Source organism: Pseudorca crassidens, chromosome 1 (genome assembly GCF_039906515.1).
Source record: "Pseudorca crassidens isolate mPseCra1 chromosome 1, mPseCra1.hap1, whole genome shotgun sequence".
Lineage (NCBI taxonomy): Eukaryota > Metazoa > Chordata > Mammalia > Artiodactyla > Delphinidae > Pseudorca > Pseudorca crassidens.
The window spans coordinates 74,715,732-74,738,344 of NC_090296.1; the positions used below are offsets into that span (position 1 = coordinate 74,715,732).

At 47.6% G+C, this 22,613-nt stretch overlaps 1 protein-coding gene across 8 annotated transcripts; it reads left to right on the top strand.

Moving 5' to 3' along the window:
- Positions 1-44: 44 nt before the first annotated feature.
- On the top strand, positions 45-22,374 carry PPP1R3E (protein phosphatase 1 regulatory subunit 3E). 8 transcript variants are annotated; one of them, XM_067739938.1, is made up of 8 exons: positions 45-217; positions 384-470; positions 761-894; positions 3,250-3,315; positions 6,885-6,963; positions 7,780-8,009; positions 9,976-10,136; positions 19,639-22,374. In XM_067739938.1, exons 7-8 carry the CDS (start codon positions 10,091-10,093, stop codon positions 21,234-21,236), a joined length of 1,644 nt encoding a protein of 547 aa, XP_067596039.1. In that variant the 5' UTR covers positions 45-217; positions 384-470; positions 761-894; positions 3,250-3,315; positions 6,885-6,963; positions 7,780-8,009; positions 9,976-10,090; the 3' UTR covers positions 21,237-22,374. The 8 variants fall into 8 exon arrangements, 7 of the variants coding, with proteins under 7 accessions (XP_067596039.1, XP_067596048.1, XP_067596083.1 ...); XM_067739947.1 differs by having other exon boundaries at positions 7,844-8,009; XR_010944111.1 differs by lacking the exons at positions 3,250-3,315; positions 6,885-6,963; positions 7,780-8,009; positions 9,976-10,136; positions 19,639-22,374 and adding an exon at positions 2,049-2,504.
- The last annotated feature ends 239 nt before the right edge of the window (positions 22,375-22,613 follow it).

Sequence of the window (22,613 nt, forward strand, 5' to 3'; positions counted from 1 at the left end):
GATGATGGGGCCCAGAGATGCGTCCAGAGAGAGGGGCGGGGCTGGGACGCAGGCTTGGGAAGGGCCACAACTCAGGAAGAGAGAGGGCCGCTGGAGGCCAGGAAGAGCAGGGCCAGGAGGACATGGAGAGCCGGACGGGGCTCCTGACCCTGGAGGCTACCCAGAGAAGCCGGCTGAGGCTCAGGAAACCTCAGAGCAAATTCAGCATTTCCAGAAGGTCTCTGACGTTCCATGCACTTGTTGAACTTTTGCAGCCCTGGAATGGGTGCCCAGAAAAGAGGAGCAGTTCCCATTCCGGTGGGAACTGCCTGCCAGGTGCCTCATCCTGTGGGACTAGCAGACGTGACACAGACACCAAACACTTCACTTCCTCTTTTCTCCAGGACCTTTAACCCAGTGGTCTCTACGTGAGCTGGGGCTTTAGCCAAGCATCAGGGAGTCAGGACTTGGATCGCAAGCAGTTTCTGCAGGTAACTTTATCTTCTTTTTTTTTTTTTTTTTTTGTAATTAGATTGGTTCCTTTTTTAGTTCTTTCTAGCCAACACGTGAACTTATTCTCCTTATGAAAAAGTCAAATAATATGGAAGTGTAGAGAAAGAAAATACAAGTCATCAATCCCCCTCCCTCTGCTCTTCCCCCAATTCCACCTCCCTTCCTGGAGGTTGCCAATGTCAAGGTTGATGTTTATCCTTTCAGATTACATATATATATGCAAATACATGAATGTCTACCATTTATACAAGGCAGTATGTTTACACAGGGTGTGAAGCCATCTGACTACAGCTGATCCACACGAGGGCACCCTCAGGCATTCTGATTGGGGCCCACCAGCTCCTGCAGCTGGCACTTCCTTCAGCTCCATTTGCAGGGCTCTCCAACCAAAGGCCGAAAGAGGTAACCCAATTTTCCTTCCCTGCTTGTTCCCTTTGCTTCTACCTCCAGTCCAAGCCTTGGTATTCCCATCTGCCTCTATGGTAACTAGAGAAGAAAGGTCTTTTCTGTAAAGATGGTGATGACTCACACATTTTGAAGACTTATTAGGTACTAAGTGCTTTCTTTACACACTTGATATTTTATCTTCACACTAATCCTTATGTTGTGTTATCCTCATTCTATGGATGAGGAAAGTGAGGCTTGGAGAGGTTATGTAATTTGCCCAAAGCCACATACTGAGAAGATGGGCCTCAACCTAATTCTGATTTGAAAGTTTGTCTTAACTTTAACACTGTATTGTTTCAAGGTCCCTCTTTGCTTCAGGTAATCAATGCTGTTATCATGCCATTTACAAGGCCAAACTGAATCCACATCATTTGCAAACCCAAACTCAGTTCTCCCCAATATTCTGAACATACCACCGATTCCACTCCTTTATGACTGTATCCTTTCAATCATCCTCATTTCTTCTTTGTCCTTGGGCTGATCATTCCAGCTGCCACCAGCAAGATTGCCTTCTTCTTCTTTTTTTTCTTTAATGTAATTTTATTTATTTATTTATTTTTTTGGCTGCGTCGGGTCTTAGTTGAGGAACACAGGATCTTTCCTTGTGGCGTGGGCTCTTCATTGCGGTGCACGAGCTTCTCTCTAGTTGTGGCATGCGGGTTTTCTCTCTCCAGTTGTGGCGTGCGGGTTTTTTCTCTCTCTAGTTGTGCCGCGCGGCCTCCGGGGCACGTGGGCACGTGGGCTCTGTAGTTTGCGGCACGCGGGCTCTTTCACTGAGGTGTGTGAGCTCAGTAGTTGTGGTGCACAGGCTCAGTTGCCCCGTGGCAGGTGGGATCTTAGTTCCTCAACCAGGGATCGAACCCACGTCCCCTGCATTGGATGGCGGATTCTTTAGCACTGGACCACCAGGGAAGTCCCAAGTTTGCCTTCTTTCTTATAAAATAATCTAGCCTAGTCCTTCATTTGCAGTCCTGATTTCTTCTAAGAATTTACTTGAAATAAAAACACTTTTGTCACAGGATCCGAATAGATTTCTGTTCGCCCACCCATTTATTTATAAGCGTGGTGAGAGCAGGCACTGAATTTTATTCACTTTTATGTCCTCATAGCCTAATAGACCCTCAGTAAATGTTGACTGAAGAAATCACTCGATGCCTCTGGCCAGTTATTGAGTAGGCGCAGTCAGATGTTTGAAGATCACTGCAGTGGCTGTTTAAGAAACAAAGACTGCTGGAACAACACAAATTACACCAGGTCCAAAGCTGTGTACCTCAAGAATCTTCTCAGGCCAACACTACAGAGCCAAGGAATGGCAGCTTAAACTGTAGACAAGGCAACAGAGCTTTTCCCAGAAAACCTCGAGCCATTTAGGCTGACGTGGAACCTTACCTATTCTGTCAATAACATATTTTAGCAGAGCAAGGAAGACAGTTTTTAACTGCTTGACTGTAACACAAATTACTGTAGCATTATTTTATACCCTAAAATATGAAAAGAATGTGTCCGTGGATTATATACGTATGTGTAAAATAAGAAAATAAAACTCAATATCACTTTAAAAATGAGTCCTGGCTAAACAGCATTGCTATGGTTAGTACTGGAATTAAAATGCAAGCAGGAATAAATTGTATAATAATAAGATAGCATATGTCTCACTATTTATTTCCAACTTAGTCACTTGTGATTTTACGGTTAAACACTCCTGTTGCTTTAAATTTAGAGATTCCGTTTCCACTCTAAGATTCCCCGTTTCAATGCTCTGAGAATGTTAACTATTACCATGAAATGTTTTAATCCACTTATAACTAAGTGGATAAAAGAGTAGACTCTAGAGTGGGACTGCTGACTTCTAATTCCAGCTATCCAAATATTAATTTATGTGACCCTGGGCAAGAGTCCTATCCTGTCTCTCTCCCTCAATCTTCTCATCCATAAAATAGGCATAATACTCCCTAGTCCTATGATGACTGTATTATATGAGTTAGTATTTGTAAAACAACTGTACTTAGCACACTGTAAGTGCTACACAAGATCAGGAGGAAGTTAGAAAAAAACTAAACTTCATATTTTTTTTCCCACTAATATAGAAAAAAATGAAGGAGTAAAAAGCAGCTCTGTGCCCTTCTTGGAGCTCCCACTGGAACTAGAACCCCGCAGCCCCAGCTCCAAGAGATATATGTGATGATTCATTCAATAATTTGAGGGCCTACTATGTGCTGAAACTGACCATGAATCAGACACAGCCTTGACTGTACGTCAAAGAGCGTACAGTCAAGTTAGAGATCAGAACTCTAATCCACTTTTTTACAGATAAGAAAACTGAGGTCCAGAGAAGTTGTCCCTTCCTCAAGGTCACGCAGCTAAATAGCACCAGAGGTGAGACCCGAAACTATGTCCTTCCACAACTCTCAGCTCAGAACTCTTTCAAATGGGCCACCCACCCTTTTGAGTACCACATCTCAGCTTCTGTTTGAGACTCTAACTAGCTTTCGTGACCTTCCCATGTTTTCGCCCATCATCCTCCCAAACCTGGAGCCTAGGGTTTGGGAAAGAAGACGTTGAGCCCTGAAGAGAAAGTTACAGGCTGGGCCTTTTGAAACTTCCCCGAAAAGGAAAGGAAAGGTTACTCTCTACTCCCTACGTTAACTCTTCCCGAGCCGAAAGGCTGAGGCCGTTAAAAAAAAAAAAGAAAAAAGGCAGAGTGGTCTCACTCAGGACCTGTAGGCTGGAGTGCCCACCTCCTGCTGGATGGGGAGCCACCTGTCAGAGGGCTGTGGGCGACGGCCGCGGGACCGGAGGGTGAGCGCCGCTGAGCGCACGCTCAGAGTAGAGAGACGCAGGAGGTGATGGTCAAATACCCTGGGAGCTGAGGTGGAGGATTCTGGAGGTGACAGCAAGGAGAGTACGCAACTGCGAAGGGTGCCTGAAGCTTCTGCGCCAACACCAGGCGGGTGGGAGACAGGAAAGGAAGGCAGCGCGGCGGCGCTGCGGGAGGGCTCCGCCGGGGCGGGGGGTGCCATGTCTCGCGAGCGGTCCCCCCGCACCGACATTCCCCGCAACCTGAGCTTCATCGCCGCGCTGACAGAGCGCGCCTACTACCGCAGCCAGCGGCCCAGCCTCGAGGAGGAGCCGGAGGAGGTGCCAGGCGAAGGCGGGACGCGCCTCGGGGCCCGATCCCGAGCTCCTGCTCCGAGTCGGGAGCGCAGGGCTCGCTCTGCGCCCGCCGGAGGCAGCGGTACCCGGGTGCCCCACAGCCGCAGCCCCGACACCCGTAAGAGAGTGCGTTTCGCCGACGCGCTTGGGCTGGAGCTGACCGCGGTGCGCCGCTTCCGCCCGGGAGAGCTGCCCCGGGTACCCCGCCACGTGCAGGTCCAGCTGCAGAGGGACGCCCTTCGCCACTTCGCGCCGTGCCAGTCCCGCGCCCGAGGTCTCCAGGTAGGCGGCAGAGGTACGCCCCTTCCCCGGGACCTCCCCAACTTGGCCTCGGCGGGTTTATGGGAGTGGATTTATCTAGGAGCACCCATCTCCACCCCGAACCCTGGGCTTGCTCTCGCTCATCCCTTTTGGTGTCCCCATTGGCAGGTGGCTCTAGGCCACTCTCCCAGCAGGGCTCCCCTCTGACTGCCCGGACGCTGGGGTCGGCCTCCGATTGGTCCCGTGCCTCGCCCTGACCCCGCCCCCTCTCTCTCCCCTCCCCTCCCTTCTCCTGGGCTCCCTCCTCCCCTTTCCTCCTTTCCCCCTTTCCCAGCAGGAGGCGCGCGTTGCCCTGGAGCCGGCCAGCGAGCCTGGCTTCGCGGCCCGCTTGCGGGCGCAGCGAATCTGCCTGGAACGCGCCGAGGCGGGCCCGCTGGGCGTCGCCGGGAGCGCGCGCGTGCTGGACCTGGCCTACGAGAAGCGCGTGAGCGTGCGCTGGAGCGCCGACGGCTGGCGGACCCAACGCGAGGAGCCCGCCGCCTACGCCGGTCCGGCCCCGACCCCGCCGCGCGCCGACCGCTTCGCCTTCCGCCTGCCGGCGCCACCCATTGGTGGCGCCCTGCTTTTCGCCTTGCGCTACCGCGTTAGCGGCCACGAGTTCTGGGACAACAACGGCGGCCGTGACTATGCTCTACGTGGGCCCGAGCACCCGGGCAGTGGTGGAGCCCCGGAGCTACAGGGCTGGATCCACTTTATCTGAGACGCCTGCGGCCGACGGCGGAAAAAAATCAAAGGCACCGGGGGGCTGGGGGATCCCGAAGATTTGGTGGGGAGGAATGGGAGAAACCGAGATTGGCGGGGAGCTGCCCTAGAGAGTCAAGCCCGGGAGGGCGAGGAGGATGGGGGAAACCAAAGGGGTGTGGGGTGTGGGTAGAATCAACGAAAGTTGGGGAGGTTGGGGTGGATGTGAGTGGAGGAACCCAAGTCATAGAAGGAGGGAGACGGAAAGGGTGCTGGAAGGTTAGAAAAGAAGCAAAAGGACGATAGTGATGTTCTCTTCCGTGAGTGGGCATTGGGAGAAAGTGAGTAGGTCCGTCCGGCCTAGGCAGTCAAAGGTTGAGGGTAACTCTTTGGGACCGAGGACATATTTTGTGTGAACTAGGAGCCCACCACAGTTGAAATCATTTAGATTGCTGGCTTATTCCCTCTTCTTACTGGCCTTAGCCACCGCAGGTTCCCCAGCCCTGCCCATCGTAGCTTTAACTCACCCATAATTGCCTTGCTTAAGTCCCAGGAATTTGGCCATTGCTCCCCAGCCCCTGACATTATGACAGGATTCGCTTGTCACCCCAGCCCCTAGCTTCAGTCTTCACTGACTGGCTGGGGAGTGATGGCAGGTAGCATCAGAGCTCCCTCCTCCAGCTTCCAGGCAGCCCTGGGGATGAAAATGAAAGTAAAACCAACTCCAGGCTTGTCCTTGTGGCCAAATAATGCGGTGCCTAAGGTGTTGGTGCACTCAGGGGCTTCCAGAAAAATGCCAGCCTTACCTTTCTGGGTGCCTTCTAATGACCTCTAAGCACTTTATGGACTGTATTTGTCAAGAGACAGGTGAATCACAGGATTCCTTCTGCCACAAAAGAAAAGGAAGTCACTGACTAGCTGGATAACTTTGGGCAAGTTACTTCACCTCTCTGGGCCAGAGTTTCCTCCTTGAGAAACTGCATTTGGATTAGGTGATCTCTTAGGCCCCTTCTTGCTCTGACATTTTATGATCTGTGAGGGGCAGAGTGTGGATTAGAAGCCACATTCTCCAGCCTACGGTTGGAGTGCTTACAGTTCAGAACACACAGCACCCCAAGCGTGTGGTTGGGCCTGAGAATGGCTCTCCAGTTTTTGACACATGTTCCAGAGCCCAGAAAGCATCCAGTCTGCAGCAACCAGCCTGCAGCCTCAGGGTATTCCAGGGCCTCTTTCAAACCACAGCTCATCCTCTGCCCCTTGCTTTTGCTCTTGACCCAACAGACTTCCAGCCTGGGTGCTGGGAGACAGCTTTGGGGAGGTGCCTCTCTAGGGGAAAATGATGCTTGGGAGCCCCCAAAATGAAACAACGTTGGGGACTTTCTTGAGTATAAAGGATTATAGGTATAAGAAACTGAAAACATTTCAAACCAAGAATCAGAGCACCTTGAAAATTAAATGGTACCAGAAGATGGCAGTCTGCTCCATACCTTGAGCAAGTGAAATGGGAAAGCTGGACTCTTCTCCCCATTCACATTTATGCCTTATGTCTCTCCTGGTTAACCTCAGCTGGTTGTGTGTTTTCCTCCCTTCTCACCCTATGTCTAAGCTCTTTGCTTTTCTCTTTCCTTGTCCCCTTCTCATCACTTTCATTTTTCTTTTAGCATATACGGTATTTACCTTCACTTTCTCTATTTCCATCTGCCTCCCTCTTCATCCTTGTTGAAGATGAAGGAGTGGGGAACCTACTTCCTTTTCTCCAAGACCATGGTTGATCCACCTTCCTCCCTCAGGCTCCTTCTTGACAGTCTTCTAGAAGGAAGAAGAGGGAAAAGCAGTTCCTGATGCTGCAGATGAACAAGGAGCTCCCAGGTAACCAGCTCCCCACACCCGTTTCTATCTGTTACTGATTTCTCAAAATTTTCTGGATTCCCCTTTTATCTCTTAGTGAGCGAGGGTACACGCACACGTGCCCATAAATGCGTTCAGAATGGAGTATGGGGCTTATTACCATGCCCCTCCTCTCCAAATCTTTAATCCTTTGAAGAAAAATGGCTGAAAGAGAGAAACCCTGGGTCATTCCTCAGACAAATGCCCATTTAAGCATCATCTTCACCTGGTGGAAAAAACAAAGAATTTCATGCATCTTGTGGATCACCCTCAGGTCAAAGTTCCAGCAGAGTGACGAGAGAAAGTGTACTGAAAGCCACCAGCAATACACTTTTTAGTCACCAATGAAGAGCCCAAGGGAGGATAATGGAGCGGGAGAGTGGGTCAAGGCTCAGTGTGTGATCATCTCTTGCGTTATGTGTATGCATTACTGTTATGTGTATCAGCAGTCGCAAGAGCTCACATTTACTTACGTAGCCACTAAAATCTGGTGTCTTGCATGCTTTATAATCCACAAAACAACCCTATGAGTTGAGTAATGTTATTCCTGTTTTAGAGAGAAAACAATTCAGAAAAGCTCGGTATTTTGTGCAAGGTCACACAGCTAGTAAATGGCCGAGCTAGGATTGTGAACCCAGGAAATCTCCAGAGCCTCAGTGCATAACCATGATGTCATAATATTATCCTTTAAAAACAAAATTAAAACCTTGCCATTAAAAAAAAAACCTTGGCACATACCATCTCTTATTAGGAAAAGACCACAGTTTCTAATTGTGCTCTGCCTTCCCATCCTCCCAGCCTCCCCAACTGGCTTGGAGAAGGCAAAGCACCAAGGGTCCCAAGCTTCATCTGCTATTTCCAGGAGCTTGCTGCTGCCTCCTGTGCCCGTGTCCCGGCTCTGCAGGATCAGCAAGGAACCACTGCGCCTGCGCCTGCGCCTGCTGGAGAACTTGGGAACCCATTTGAACTCCAGCCTTGCCATACATTGGGATTCTCTCCTGGCCCTAGCCAGTCCTCCACACTTGTTGGTATGCTGTGCCCCTTCCTACTACCCCAGCTAGCCTTGAACAGGCCAATTCCCTAAAGTTTCCACTAGAAGGGTCCCTGACTAGGACAATTGCTGGATGGTCTGTGCTTGGGCCCTCTCTGGGAACCTGAGTATTACTAAGCAGATAAATGCAAATGGTTGGGGGCAGGGAACCAAGAAGAGTTCATTGTTCCTGAGCTTTTTCTCTAAGAAGTACCCTGGCTCACCCATGCCCCTATTCTCAGCTTTACAGAGCCAAGACATGAGTCTTCTGGTTCTTCCCATACAGAGCTGCCCCAGGGCCTGGGGGTAAGCTGCTAGTCTAATCTGACATGGGAAACACTAGGAATTTGGCAGAAACTTCAGAGATTTGTCATGTGTTAGGCGTTGTGGTGGGGACTTTCCTCTAAAGCCTGATGACTGTACGAATGGGGGCAATTTAGGGTATAACCTGTTAGCCATGGACCGGGAAGGGCCATAAGAGAAACCATTACCATGGTCAGGGGCTCGGGTCCTTGAAGCAACACAGCAGGAACACTCTTGCCCTTTCCTCTCATCCAGACCTCAGATGTCTTCCTAAGTATTCTTCCTGTTCCTTTGTTTTCTTTTATGAATACATTATTTCTTTTATGAATATATCACTTCTCTTCACAATAAGCCCTAACTCAACTTGCCAATCTAATCCCACATTCCCTTGCTTCTAACTCCTGTGTTTCTCTGGAGCCCCTCTGGATCCTTGCAATGCGCAGGTCATAGAATCCAGAGACCTGAAAAGGCTTGTCTTTAGAGATCACTGTGTCCAGACTCCTCTAGAGATGAGGACACAGGTCCAGAGATGAGAAGGGACCCCAGCAGGGTCAGAGAATTTGTTAGTGCAACTCCAGATGGGACGTAAACCCAGGCCTCCTGACCACCTCCCATTCCCAGGCTATGAAACAGGCCTCTCTCCACAGGGTCAGACCCACGATTTTTCATGGCAAGGGACACGTCAGAAATTTTCATTTTCTGCTTCTAGTTTCCATTCCCTTCCCCGTCCAGGCAGAAAGAGAAACAAAAGGGACTGGTATGTCCCCAGCCTTGGCACTTCTTTCAGTGATATCGCTGAAGAACAGTGAAGTTGCTAAAACAAACAACAACAACAAAACAACAACTGAATAATCTACCCATTGAATAGCTAACCTGGGGAGGAAATGAAAGTTTGCTATTTGAATCCCCCTCAAACCACCGTTCTCATCAGACCCTTCCCGAGCCTCCCCACCCTCTTCACAGTGCAGCTCTGTACACTGGGCCCCAGACCCACTCGTATTGTGCCTCACTTCAGCCTCCTCATGCAACTGCTCTCCCTTCTGGATAAAAGACCTCGTATTTGAAATAAAGTTGAAATATGAAAAGAAAGTATAAGCTACTGAGAAGTATTGTTTGTTTGGGGCTGAGGGTGGCAAGAGACCCAGAGGCACCCTGCATTTCTTGGCCATCTCATCTCTTGCAAGTCCTGTTCCCTGTCTGCTGGAGTCCTCTGGCTATGCAAAAGTTGGATGGGAAGGAGATGTAGAGGAGTTGGGTGGCCCTGGTATGAGACACCCCTATAGTATCACGGCACCCTTTTGGGTAGTGGTAGGGAAAGTTACCAGGCCCAGCTCATAGCTCCCTTGCACCCAGCACCAGCTGCTGTTGCAGTTAAAGCGAACAGCTCAGGTGAAGGCCCCGTGTTTCCCCTTGGTGGGGTGCTTTTCTTAAGGAGGCCATTTAAATTACATTCTGCTCCTTAGGCACTGGAAGGAAAAGCAAAGCCCCTTTTGTCTATCAAGGGCAATCCTAAAACAAAGGACAAGAAATATGGAGAGGAAAAGTGAGGACCTCTCTGTCTATTTGAAAAAGATCAAGTTCTAACATAGTATTGACTCCCACATCACCTGAATGATGAAAGAGTCCAATTATCCACCAAGTAATGAGACTGTTCCTTACAGGGAAGCCCTAGCCCGAGAATAATCAGATGCCTCATCATTACATCATAATGGCCAAGTTGTGATGTCACTGCAGAGCACCCACTCTTTAGTACACGCATTGTAATTGAAACCAGATATGCTGAAGGGTAGAGTCAGCATGAGGAGCAGATCCCCAAGAAGAGGTAAGTGGGGGCTTTCCATGGGTTCCCTCCATGGCTTATCGCCTAGGGTCTCTCTGTGGCCCTAATGTCTTTCCAGACTTCTCATATCTTAGTTTGGTGGTAGGTTTGTCTGAAATCTCTCTTCTGCAAACTCCATTGCAGCTTTTGCTATCCCAAATCCTCAATACTTGCAGTTGTGACGACTGGTCAGCCCTCACGTCTGTTTTTTAGGACAGAGCGCAGAACACTGGAGCAGGGTTTCCCTAACTGGGGCAGAAACTCACCATATCTGTTTCGTTAGTCCCAGGGATAGATCCAAGTTTTCGGTTGTCTGAAGCATACAACTTTTGGGGCCTTTTTCAAGTAAAATAAATATTTCAGAATGAGAAAAGATATCTTAAAAATTATAACTTTAAAAAAGCTGACAAATATCATAATATCACAAAATCAAGAAAAATAACATTTTTAAAATTACCTATGTGGCAAACCTAAATATTTTTCCCCACAATTTTGTTTTTGGCTGCATGCTCTTTGATAGTCTTTTTATATGATGATTATAGATAATTTTTCCGTAAAGAGATAATTCCATCTCCATGATCACTTTAAAAAAATTCTTGATAATTAAAAAAAATTTCACCTTCACACCTTGTAAGTAATAATGTCACATAATTTGGGGGGACTTTTGTCAAACTTGGAAAAACACTACCAAATGTCTTCAGTATATGTGGTGTAAGATTTTGGAGCATTTTCAAATTTGCAATAATGAATAACATAAACTCTGAATTTTTGACATTGGGAGTATTCCTGGAAGCTGTATGTATTAAGTTTGTTAGAGCTGCCATAACAAAATACTTAGACTGGGTGGCTTAAACAGTGGAAATTCTCTCACGGTTTTGAGGCTAGAAACCTGAGATCCAGGTGTTGGCAGTGTTGATTTCACTCTGAGGTTCCTCTCTCTTGGCTTGTGGATAGCCATCTTCTCCCTATATCTTCACATGGTCCTACCTGCATGTCTGCATCCAAATTTCCTCTTATTATAAGGACAGCAGTTATACTGAATTAGGACTCACCCTAAAGACCTCATTATAATTTAATTACCTCTGCATAGACCTTATCTCCAAATATGGTTACATTCTGAGGTACTGGGAGTTAGGACTTTAACATATGAATTTTAGCAGGACACAGTTCAGCCCATAACACTGTAATTACTATTTATTCACAGAAGTAACTGCAAATCACAGATGTGTAACTCCTACACCCAAACTAAATGTATTCCCAGCTCAACTTGGTTAGTCAATCCCCAAATACCCGTGGCCTCTTCATTGCCACTGGACAAAAGGAGAAGTGTGATGGAGGAGGAGTCAGAAAGGAAAGAGACATCAGTCTTGACCAACTGCAGTTTAAATTTTTTTTTCAAATTCTACAAAAACCTATGATCATATTAACACATTGCTGGGACTCCTCCCATGCTTTGGAAGAGTTCTGTGCAAGAGAGGGCCCTTCCTCCAACTTCCTTAGCTATTAGGTCATTGTGTGTCTGGTCAGTCCTGCTATATTTCTGAGCCATGCAAAGGGAGAGGGAGTTTTCACCAAAGATTAAGGATGATGTGGTAAATCCACATTCTTCAGCACTAGTCCCTGGAAGAGCTGGGATGATTACTGTCTTGCTGAAGGTGGGACCCTCCCTTCTCTGATAATGTCAAGTCTGGACCTCTTCCTCTCTTCCACTCCCCCACCCCAACTGTTAGGGTGATAGCTGATTCATTTTGCTGTACAGCAGAAACTAACACAACATTGTAAAGCAACTATACTCCAATAAAAATTAATAAAACACAAAAAATAAAGTGTTAGGGTGAAACCCACATAAAGGAGGGAGGCTTCAGCCTGTTCTCCAGAACTGGGGCAGAGGAGTTTCTTCTTTCCTTGGATTCTTCCTCCCTTAAATCTGTCTTTGATTCTTCTCCCTACACCTGAATTGGGAGTGAGTATCCTTCTGAGACAAGAAATGTGACTGAGTTGTCTACCTTTCATAATTCCCAGCCCATGATCTGTGATGCCCAGAGTGACTGACTGAACCCTCCAGGGGCAGCCACTAAATTTTCACAGTTCCTGCCTGGCTTTCCAGCCAAATAAGCGTGAGTTCTTCCGGGTCAATCCAGTTTCATTGTTTGGATTATAAAACAATAAGATCTCCATCGACAACTGAGGGCTGCCTGCTGCCTACAGTGTTTCACTTTTCCCTTCCTTCGTTACATACAAACCATTGGCGTATTGTAATAAGTCATGATTTAGGAGAAGTTCTGTATGTACCACCAGCCCTGGCTTAAACCCTCAGGGATCAAAAGTTTCTAATTCTAAAGCTGAGAATATTCTTTCTGTTGCTTACTCCTATCATGTTTTTGCAGGATACTAGTTTGAAGGGCATGGCTCTTAGGAGTTGAGATTGTTACTAAATGTATTGAGGGAGAGAGGGGAGGAAGGGGCAAATGCAGGGCCAGCAACGGAAAATGGGGCTCCAAGCTGAATTAGAGATATATTTCTCATGCTTGGCAACCTTGAAAGAGCTCTTGACCTTAGACTGGAGCAATTAAGAATCAGAAGTAGTGATTATGGTGGTTGACTTTTAGGGGGTACAGGGGGAGTGGCGAGATCTGTAGAATACAGGGCAAAGTCTGAAATTGTTTTATAAGTTATTGTCGGTATATAAGCTATTGTGACCTAAATAATACAAGAGGAGACTAGCATGAGAACAGAAGACTCACTTCAGAAAGTATTGTTCCCAAGTTTTAGTCAGAAGACTGAGAATCCTAACTATACAAACTTTTGGCCCAGAATTTCGGTGTGGAATACTGTTTCGGTGGAAAGACCATTTTATCGCACTCCCTTTCTTTACAACAAAAACCAACGTCCCCAAATATGAGGCACATTTCCAGGTCCTCTTTACTAGGGCGGAGCGGGTGGGTAAGTCCGAACGAGGTGACCTCCTCTAGCACTTCGTCTTTGAGAACACCTGTCTGGTGACAGCTGGACCCGGGAAGTGGCCGAAGGTGCCGGGCTGCTAGGATCCTCGTCTTTAAGGGTGTCCAAGACATTTGATCCATCTCGAGAACAAGTTCCCGGTTGCTCTAGGCGCTTCGTTTACAGTGACGCTGCTGACAGCGGTTGGGCCCTCGTCTGGGAACGCGCGTCTCCTGTGTGAGACTGGCAAAGGGATACTGAAAAAGTCTTCCTTCCGAAGGAAACAAATGGGGAGTAGTTGTAGGCGGTCTGGACAGTTCAGCAAACTGCTGTTAATTTCTTGGGGAATTCCAGGAGGAACATTGCCCAGTGGACCCCTAAGATCCGGCGCCCACAAGGCGAGGGTGGGAGGGGGTACCATTCACTGCATCCTAGCCCGGGGGGACATCTTCTCTGCCCCACGCAGCCAATAGCCACCCCGGCTGAGGCCCACGGAGCCAATAGCCGACTTCAACCGAGGCCCACGCAGCCAATGGCCGGCTCAGTCTGTTCCGCCGGGGCCCGCCCACCTGCGTTCACCAATCAGGACTCTGGCCACCTTGGCACCGCCCCTGGAGCCCGCCCCACCCATCCGCCCCGCCTCCAACTCGCTGAAGCAGGGCTGGGCTAGACGGGCGCGCTTTCGGGGGCGGGGGGGGGGGCAGTCCCGGTCCCAGCCCTCCGCGCGGGTGGGCTCGGAGCAGGCCGCACCGGGCAGCAACCCCACTCTCACCCCGGAGGCCCCCTGCCCTTTCTCCCCCTTTCCCCCCGGCCCATGGTGCGAGGCTGGGAGCCGCCGCCCGGGCCGGACTGCGGTGAGTGATCCCCAGCCCCTTCGACTTCCCCTCCCAGCCCCTGTACGATCTCCGACCCCCGGAGCCCCATCCCCGCGCTGGGGGGAGGAGAATTCTAGGTTCGAAGTCGCCTGGTTCTCTCTCCTTTCTCCTCTGGACTTTTCGGTTCCCTGTTGTAACTGGGGGAGGGTGAGTGGGTGTGTAGGGAGGAGGGGAAGGCTGGGTAGGGACGCCCTTGGCGAGGGGAGGGTTTGAGATTCTCCTGCTTCCTGGGGCTCATCGCCCCAAGTGCAGGAACTTTTTGTTCTCTGACCCAGTTTGGAGCCTTCTAGACTGCCTGTGAAATGGAGGACAGGAGAAACGTTTCCTTCCCAGGCCTCCCCTCCTCCCCTCCATGACTACCTCCTAGCGACCTCAACACATGTACAGAAACCTGGCCTTATTCCTGGGGAGCAGTTGCCTTTGGGAATGAAAGGTTTAAGAGAAATTGCCCCCTCTGACCCCTACCCAGACATACTCAGAAAACCAACTAGGAAAGTGAGAACCTGAGTCCTCAGAGGTTCCTGGTGTTGCGTCCTAATCTGAGACTTCTAAACTGAAAGAAGACTCAAGCTGAGACCTATTTGGTAATGAGGGCCCAGATGTGATATTTTGTCATATGAACCCCCTTCTCACCATACATTTGAAGCACTTTTTATGATTAGGATAAGTAGGTGGCAGTAATTGGGAAAAAAAAACCGAAAAAACAAAAAAGCCAGTTAAAGTTGGGAATTTTTAAAATGATGCATACATATCTTAAGAACTGTCATTAAAAGTACGTTCATTTCACCAATCTCTTCGGTTAGTGTCCAGGCGTTTTCTTTATGTAAGTATGCTGATTGGCAGTCCCAATTGTCTTTCTAGGATAAACGACATAAGTGAATCTCAAATCTGGCTGCACCCTGAGAACTTTTTAAAAACTACTTATGCCTGAGCCCCAGTCCAGGCTAATTAAGTCAGAATGAGGAGGTTGATGCCCTGGTTTAAGTTTCCCAGGTAATTCTAATGTGCAGCCTGAGCCTGGAGCCACTGCCTCTCATCATCTGTGATTTCCACGTTTGGTTTCTTTAAAGTGGAGTGAGAATTTAAACACTTTTGAGGCAATCTGAGTGCAGAATACTTCTGAGTTTTTTAAATCCCCAGCCCCTCCAGTCTTTTACAGTTTTCTTGCCTACTCCCAACTCAAAAAAAATTTTTAATATACACTCCTTTGTATTATGTCTTTCCAAAGCATTTGACTTTGTTTTCATAGAAACAGTTTTTTTCTTTTGGCCGCTCTGTGCGGCTTGTGAGATCTTACTTCCCCAACCAGGGATTGAACCCGGGCCCTCAGCAGTGAAAGCACGGTGTCCTAACTACTGGACTGCCGGGGAATTCCCAGAAACAATTCTTAATGCACTCATTTTTCATAGATTTATGTGATGTTTAATTATTATATACGGAAAAACAATGAGCCTAAGCAGGTTTGGAATTACACACAACTGGCCTAAGCACATAGGGCAGCTGAAGGAAGCAGCTGACTTTGCCATACTAGAGTAGCCTACCAGTGTCTAGTTTCCAGTGCACTATGGGTATTGATAATGTAATCCAGTAGGGGTCAGTTAAGCCAGGCTTTTGGCCCAGTTGAACACCCCTCACTTCCACTCTCTCCCAACTAATATCACCAATGCCTAGTCGCTTCTAGACTAATTCAGATTCTCTTGAGTCTTCCAACCATTCTTTCCATTCATTCATAAACTGTTTCTCTTTAAGCATTACCACCATTGCTTTTATTAAGTTGGGAGGACATAAGGCAGAGCTTATTAACCAGGACTTCTGGGCAATCAGCAAACCCCCGAAGATTATACTTTATGTAATGTGTAAGTGTGAATGTTTATGGGGCGGGGGGGGGGCAGTAAGTCATAACTTTCTGAGAGTTTATAACTTCTGATTTTCAAAGAGGTTCATGATCCAAAAAGTTGAGAAGCACATGAATTGAATATCACTAAAAGTCCTTTAAGGCCCTTGAAAACTATCACCAAAACACATTTCATTCAGAAACATACCTCAGTTCTCTGAATAAAGATTTAGGGAATTTAGCAGGCTCATATCTGGTCTCTCACTTGAACTGTTTCCTGCTTTTAACCATAAGCCTAGGCTCGAGGGTTTTTTGGCACCGTGCAGTATGCGGGATTAGTTCCCCCACCAGGGATCAAACCCGTGCCCCTTGCAGTCCTGCAGTGGAAGTGCGGAATCCTAACCACTGGATCACCAGGGAATTCCCAGCCTAGGTTCAAGTTCTGAAGACCTCTTTTTCCTAGGATTGTGTGAACACCTACACTGGAAGTTTAAGGCAGCCCATTCTTTTCTGCCTTTTGTCCAGGGGTATGGAAAGCCCAAAGGGAAATAAGGGTGTTACCCTGACTATATTTTTTATTAGTGATTTTAAGTAGCAGTGGGGCATATCTGGCATGGATACAAGTTTAGTAATAATTCAGAATTGATAATACCACTACCACCACCTCTGCTCAGAGGAGTCCTTATTTCTCCAGCTTTCCTTCCCTTTCTCTCCCATCTCCAAATGAAGTACAAGGACATAAGACACTATAGTGTCTTCACTGTGGTTTTGATTACTGTAGGGTCTACCCTCTTTGTTATAGTTCTCATGAGCCACTCCCTGGATAGTTTTCTCCTATATCAAAGCCAGATTCTTCCAGGGAGGTACCAGCTCTACATCTGTGCCCTGATTTAAGCCACCATTCTGTATCAGGAAGTCTTCCACAACTTGTGTTTTGTGTCACTGGGAAACTGTAGATACATACAGTACACCAGATATGACCTTTCCATTACTGTATGTTATACTGAAATATCAAGCTGATATGGGAATCTGACAATAGCAAACCACATGAATGAAAGTAAAATGCTTCCTGGTGGGCTTATAGCTGTGCCTGCCTTATTTCCTGTCTGGCAGTCTTCATCCTCACACTGGACTGCTTTATTCCTTACGCTACCTTTTCCTCGTATCTGAACTGTTACTGTGACCTTAAAAAACAGGACACAGATAAGGTTAAGTGGATGTCAAGTGCTGGAACATCAAGTATTCTCCAGCTTAGATTTGGTGGTGTTCCTGGTGGGCCACAATTTCCAAATGGTAGTTTAGTACCTGGCTGTGCAAGCACTTCCTCACAGCCCCTCAGCTGTGTCTGGGATGGACCTGGAGGGTAAAGGTAGAGCTACCACACTGGCAATTCACCTAGTAATCAAAAAGAACTTATATCCAAATTATGGATTCAATTCTAAAGCAGTGATTTTGCTACTTTTTAAAAGTTGCAAAATCCTTTCTGGAATTATATCCAACTCCCCAAATATAAAAAGTACAAAATCAAGACACCCTGGTTTCCTCCACTGCTCATTAGGATTAAGACTGCAATAACAGACTGAAACAGTCATTTTAAAGGATTCAGTCTTTGCCTCACTTCCCCTGTTGTCTAAGAGGAGCATTACCTTATATCAGAATCAGCCCGTGAGGCTGAAGCAATGATAAAAGCTCTAATTTATTGAGCCTTTACTTTGGTCTAGGCATGACGTCAGTTGCATTTTTTTTTTTTTTTTCTGTATGCGGGCCTCTCACTGTTGTGGCCTCTCCCGTTGCGGAGCACAGGCTCTGGACGCGCAGGCTCAGCGGCCATGGCTCACGGGCCCAGCCGCTCCACGGCACGTGGGATCCTCCCGGACCGGGGCACGAACCCATGTCCCCTGCATCGGCAGGCGGACTCTCAACCACTGCGCCACCAGGGAAGCCCATCAGTTGCATTTTTTGATTTAGTCATAAACTTGCAAGGTAGACGCTGTTATGACCTCCTTTTATTCTGATGGGAAAATAAAGCTTAGCGAGCACTCTAGGGAGTGGAGAAGCTGCGATTCACCTCAAATCTGCCTCACCCCAGACCTCCACCTCTAACAGCTCTAGGCCCCGCCTACACATGACATCTAGCACACAGTAGGTGCTCTGTAAAAATATATGTAACTTTACATACATTCAACATTGTCTCCATTTTCTACACATGAGGAAACTGAGGCTCCTATAAGTTCAGTAGCTTTTGCCCAAGATCACATGGCTGGTGGCAGAATTGGGATTCAAACTGCAGGCTGGCCTTAATCATATTTTAACCCACTATGCCATGCTGCCTTCATTTACCCTCTTAAGGTTCTCTTCAAGCTGTACTGCTTCTAGGGTCTGCATGGCCTTCAGTTTGTTAAGATTTGCTTGTTAAAAGGGAACGGTGACACCCATTAGAATGCTTCCGAAGTTTTCTGCTCATCATATAAAATCCCCGATATTACACTGCACTATGTGTAACTTTCTGGACTTGAGATTTTTCTCAATTCATCATGTAGCATTTATATCGGAATCCTGTCCTATCCATAACATATCAGAAGTAATATTTATAAACTCAGATGGGATTCCTCTAAGAGTAAAGGATGACAGATGTTTTAAAGTCTCTAATGCCCACACAGGGAGCCGAGTTAAAATTTGGTCAACAGGGAACTCCCTGGCGGTCCAGTGGTTAGGACTCTGTGCTTACACTGCAGGAGGCATGGGTTCCTCCCTGGTTGGGGAACTAAGATCCCAAAAGCCTCAGGCATGGCCAAAAAAAAAAAAAAATTGGTCAACAGAATTATTCTGGGAAATAGCTTGAGCAGGTTTCCAAGAATGAAGCGTAGTCAGAGGCTTTCCCTGCAGTCCCCACAGCCACGATGACCCTGGGAGCCCTGGTGCTGCTGGGTAGCTTGCAGGACCCGGTTACAGTTTATAATGAGCGAGCCCACCTGGTTCTGAGAAGAAAGCTGGACTGAAAAGATAAGAGCTGAGGGCCTCCCGTCTTGTGCGGAGGGGCTGCTAAGGTCTGAGGGAGCTCTCTAGGCTCCCTGGAGAGAGACTCAGCAGTTGGAAGAGACAAAGGCTGGGGGGAGGGGAATAACCTTTGTTCTGAGGATGACAGGGGTAGGAAACGTTCCCCTCCCTCTACCCTAACCAGACCAAAACCGAGGGGGAGTGAGCCCCATTTATCCCAGATAGCTGACCTATCTTATCCTACTGAGAGTTAGAAAAAAAACCCATCAATCCCCTCCCCCTAACACTCGCCCACCAAGAAGGGAAAGAAAAGGGGGCTGGGCAGAGGGACTGTGCTATTCTACCTTCTAGATTTTCACACGTTGTATTCTTAACCTTTCCATATTCTAGAGATAATCTAGAGATAACTCTAGAGATAATCTGTTAGGAGCTAAAGTGTTCTGGGATTACACCTCTTCTTGTTTTCTTGGTGAGTCTTAGTTTTGTCATTCTTGTTCCATTAACTTAGAGGGTGAAGTGAATTTGAATGGGAAAGATAAAGGCTATAAGGATGTTTTCCTTTTTAACCTCGGAAGTCAGATTTCGTTTTTGGTGACAACACTCACTAGTCTTGTGACTTGGGATAATTTAACCTCTATGGACTTCGGTTTTTTCATACTTACAAGGGAATTATAGCAGGCTCTGATGATTCACAAGGTTATGAAAATTAAATGAGAAATTGTTATGCACTTTAAAAGAAATCCAGCACAGTACACGTAGAAGTTGATTGTACTGGAGTCCAACGTTTTGTTTGGTAGAAATTGAACAATGGGTTGAAAGAGGAGCCCCAGTGATCGAGCTGTTTCTCTTCTTATTACAGCTATCTCTGAAGGGCACAAATCAGAAAGCACCATGCCTCCTAATAAAGAGGCCAGCGGTCTTAATAGCTCCCCTGCGGGGCTCATCTGTCTCCCTCCAATCTCTGAGGAGCTACAACTTGTGTGGACCCAAGCAGCCCAGACTAGTGAGCTGGATGGCAATGAGCACTTGCTACAAACCTTCAGCTACTTTCCGTATCCCAGTTTAGCAGACATTGCCCTTCTCTGCCTACGCTATGGGCTGCAGATGGAGAAAGTCAAGACTTGGTTCATGGCCCAGCGCCTCCGCTGTGGCATTAGCTGGTCATCCGAAGAAATTGAAGAGACTCGAGCCCGAGTAGTCTACCATCGGGACCAACTCCATTTCAAATCCCTTCTCTCTTTTACTCATCATGCAGGGCGGCCCCCAGAGGAGGTGCCTCCTTCTCCAGTGCCACCTCCAGAACAAGTTGGTCTTGGAATAGTTCCCCTGACTCTTGGCGAGCCCACCCAGATGAAAGGATTGAAGGTAGAGCCCTCAGAGCCCTCAGAGCCACTGAGTCACCAGAAAGCAAAGGAGCCCCTGATGGCACCTGGCAGTGGGGCATTCCCCCACCAATCACAATTTTGGCAGGATCTTCAAAGCAGTGGCCTCTCTAAGGAGCAGGCAGGCAAGGGTCCCGACCAGTCACACGGCCTAGGTACTGCTTCCTGGAACCACTCCACAGCTGTCCACCAGCCCCGTGCTCGGGATAAGCCTCCACCCGTCTCATTACTTGCCAGTAGTTGTAAGAAGGAGTCAGCATCTAATGTGACTCCTCCTTCCTCTACCTCTTCTTCCTCTTTCCAGGTACTGGCTAATGGAGCTACTGCCACCTCTAAACCCCTCCAGCCACTGGGCTGTATCCCACAGCCACTGTCACCCAATGAACAGGCACTACGCCCACAGCTGGAGCCAGCCTGGCCCCAGGGGCTAAGGCATAACTCAGCACCTGGTAGGGTTGGCCCTGCAGAGTACCTTTCCCCAGATATGCAACGCCAGCGAAAGACCAAGCGCAAAACCAAAGAGCAGCTGGCTATCCTCAAATCGTTTTTTTTACAGTGCCAGTGGGCACGGCGTGAGGATTACCATAAATTAGAGCAGATCACTGGCTTACCTCGGCCTGAGATTATTCAGTGGTTTGGTGACACACGCTATGCCTTGAAGCATGGGCAACTAAAATGGTTTCGGGACAACGCAGTACCTGGTGCCCCTAGTTTCCAGGATCCAGCAATTCCCACACCACCACCTTCAACCCGCTCCTTGAATGAATGGGCTGAGACACCACCTCTGCCGATACCCCCACCCCCACCAGATATACGACCCTTGGAAAGGTACTGGGCAACCCACCAACAGCTACGGGAAAGTGATATCACTCAACTGAGTCAGGCATCAAGGCTTACCACCCAGCAGGTACTGGATTGGTTTGACTCTCGATTACCTGAGCCAGCTGAAGTGGTGGTTTGTCTAGATGAAGAGCAGGAAGAGGAGGAGGAAGAACTGCCAGAAGATTATGAGGATGAAGAGGAGGAGGAGGAAGACGACGACGACGACGATGATGATGTGATCATCCAGGACTGAGGGTGCACTGGGGGAGGGGAGGTCTGTTACTAAAAGACGAACCAACTTAGTAACTGTTTAAACAAAGAAACCACATTTTTTTACTTACCTTGTGGCAAAGAACTGAAAAGCTTTGTGTTTTTGAGGGTGGGGGACAGCGGGATGTAGTAAGGGTGGACCAGGGAGGATGATCGTGGAGGACAAAGCAAGGTGGGGATTGGATGGGCAGAAATCCAGGCCTCCAGCCTCAATGAGAAGAGTGCTATGGGTCTGGTCCAAACTATGAGGCCGGGAAAAGGCTCTTGCTCTCTTCGTATTGGCTGTTCTTTCCCCTTAGTGTACTACGGCCTACATCTATGGAGGACTAGAAAGGAGGTGTAAAGATTCCAGTACATCCCCCAGTCCCACCCCACCATTCTCCTTGGAATATAAGGCTGCCTTGCACCCCTTCTTTTCTCTCTGAGCACAAGTCCACACACAATGCAGCCAAGAATCTCAGTATGTCCCAGTCAATCACAAATACTTCCTCTTCCTTATACCAGCTTGACTTTATATGTTTTCCTGCTGCTTTATTGAGTCACACAGGGAGCAGAATGTTTTCGTTTCTAATACTGGACCACTATGCCTTGTACCTTTTTATCTTTCCCAAACCCCCATTCTGTTCACTATTTGTCTCAGGGTAAATCTTCCCCCCGGAGCTTGTGAAAAAGTTTAATAATTGGGTGGAGAATAATTTAGACTGGATATTTATTGGAGGTGGGAATTAGGGGAGATGTCCTTTAAAAAAAAAGTAGAATTAGAATTACAGAGGGGTAGAGAGGAGAAGGAATGGTTTCTACTGTTCGGAAGGACAGTGCAGGTAGGTTCCAGGTTTGGTTTTACAAACCTGACAGTGCCTCCTGCCTAGCTTGACATAGACTGATTTTTTTATCTTTTTGGTGTTGGTTTAATGTGTCCAGAAAAGAGACTTTTCCCTCACTTTATACGATCTGTCTTGGAGACAGAGGGACCATGGTCCTTAACTGAATTAATTGATGTTTTAGAATGGTTTTCATCAGTTGGGGTCAGATATAAAGGTATCAGTGGGTTAACCATCTAGAAATAAAAAAGTGGAAAGCCCCAAATTGCTAGAATAATAATAAAAAGGCCAAAAATAAAATTGTTTCTCTCACCTCCACTTTGCCACTTCTATGGTTTAGAGATTAATGGAGCCAAATCCATTAACTTTCTGATTTAGTATACTTTTTATTTATTTTTGAAGCGGCAGGATATAGTGAGGTAAAGTAAAAGAACAAAAACTTGAAAAGTTAGTAGATCAGTATCTATCACTAGGCAGACTTTTTTCTGCACCTGCTACAGCACAGGCTCTTGCTCAGAAGAGAGGGAGTTTAGAAATGC

Coding starts and splice junctions, on each gene's coding strand:
- PPP1R3E (XM_067739938.1), top strand. CDS start 10,091: ATGCTGAAGGGTAGAGTCAGCATGAGGAGCAGATCCCCAAGAAGAG. Junction 10,137..19,638: donor GAGCAGATCCCCAAGAAGAG/GTAAGTGGGGGC, acceptor TTCTTATTACAG/CTATCTCTGAAGGGCACAAA.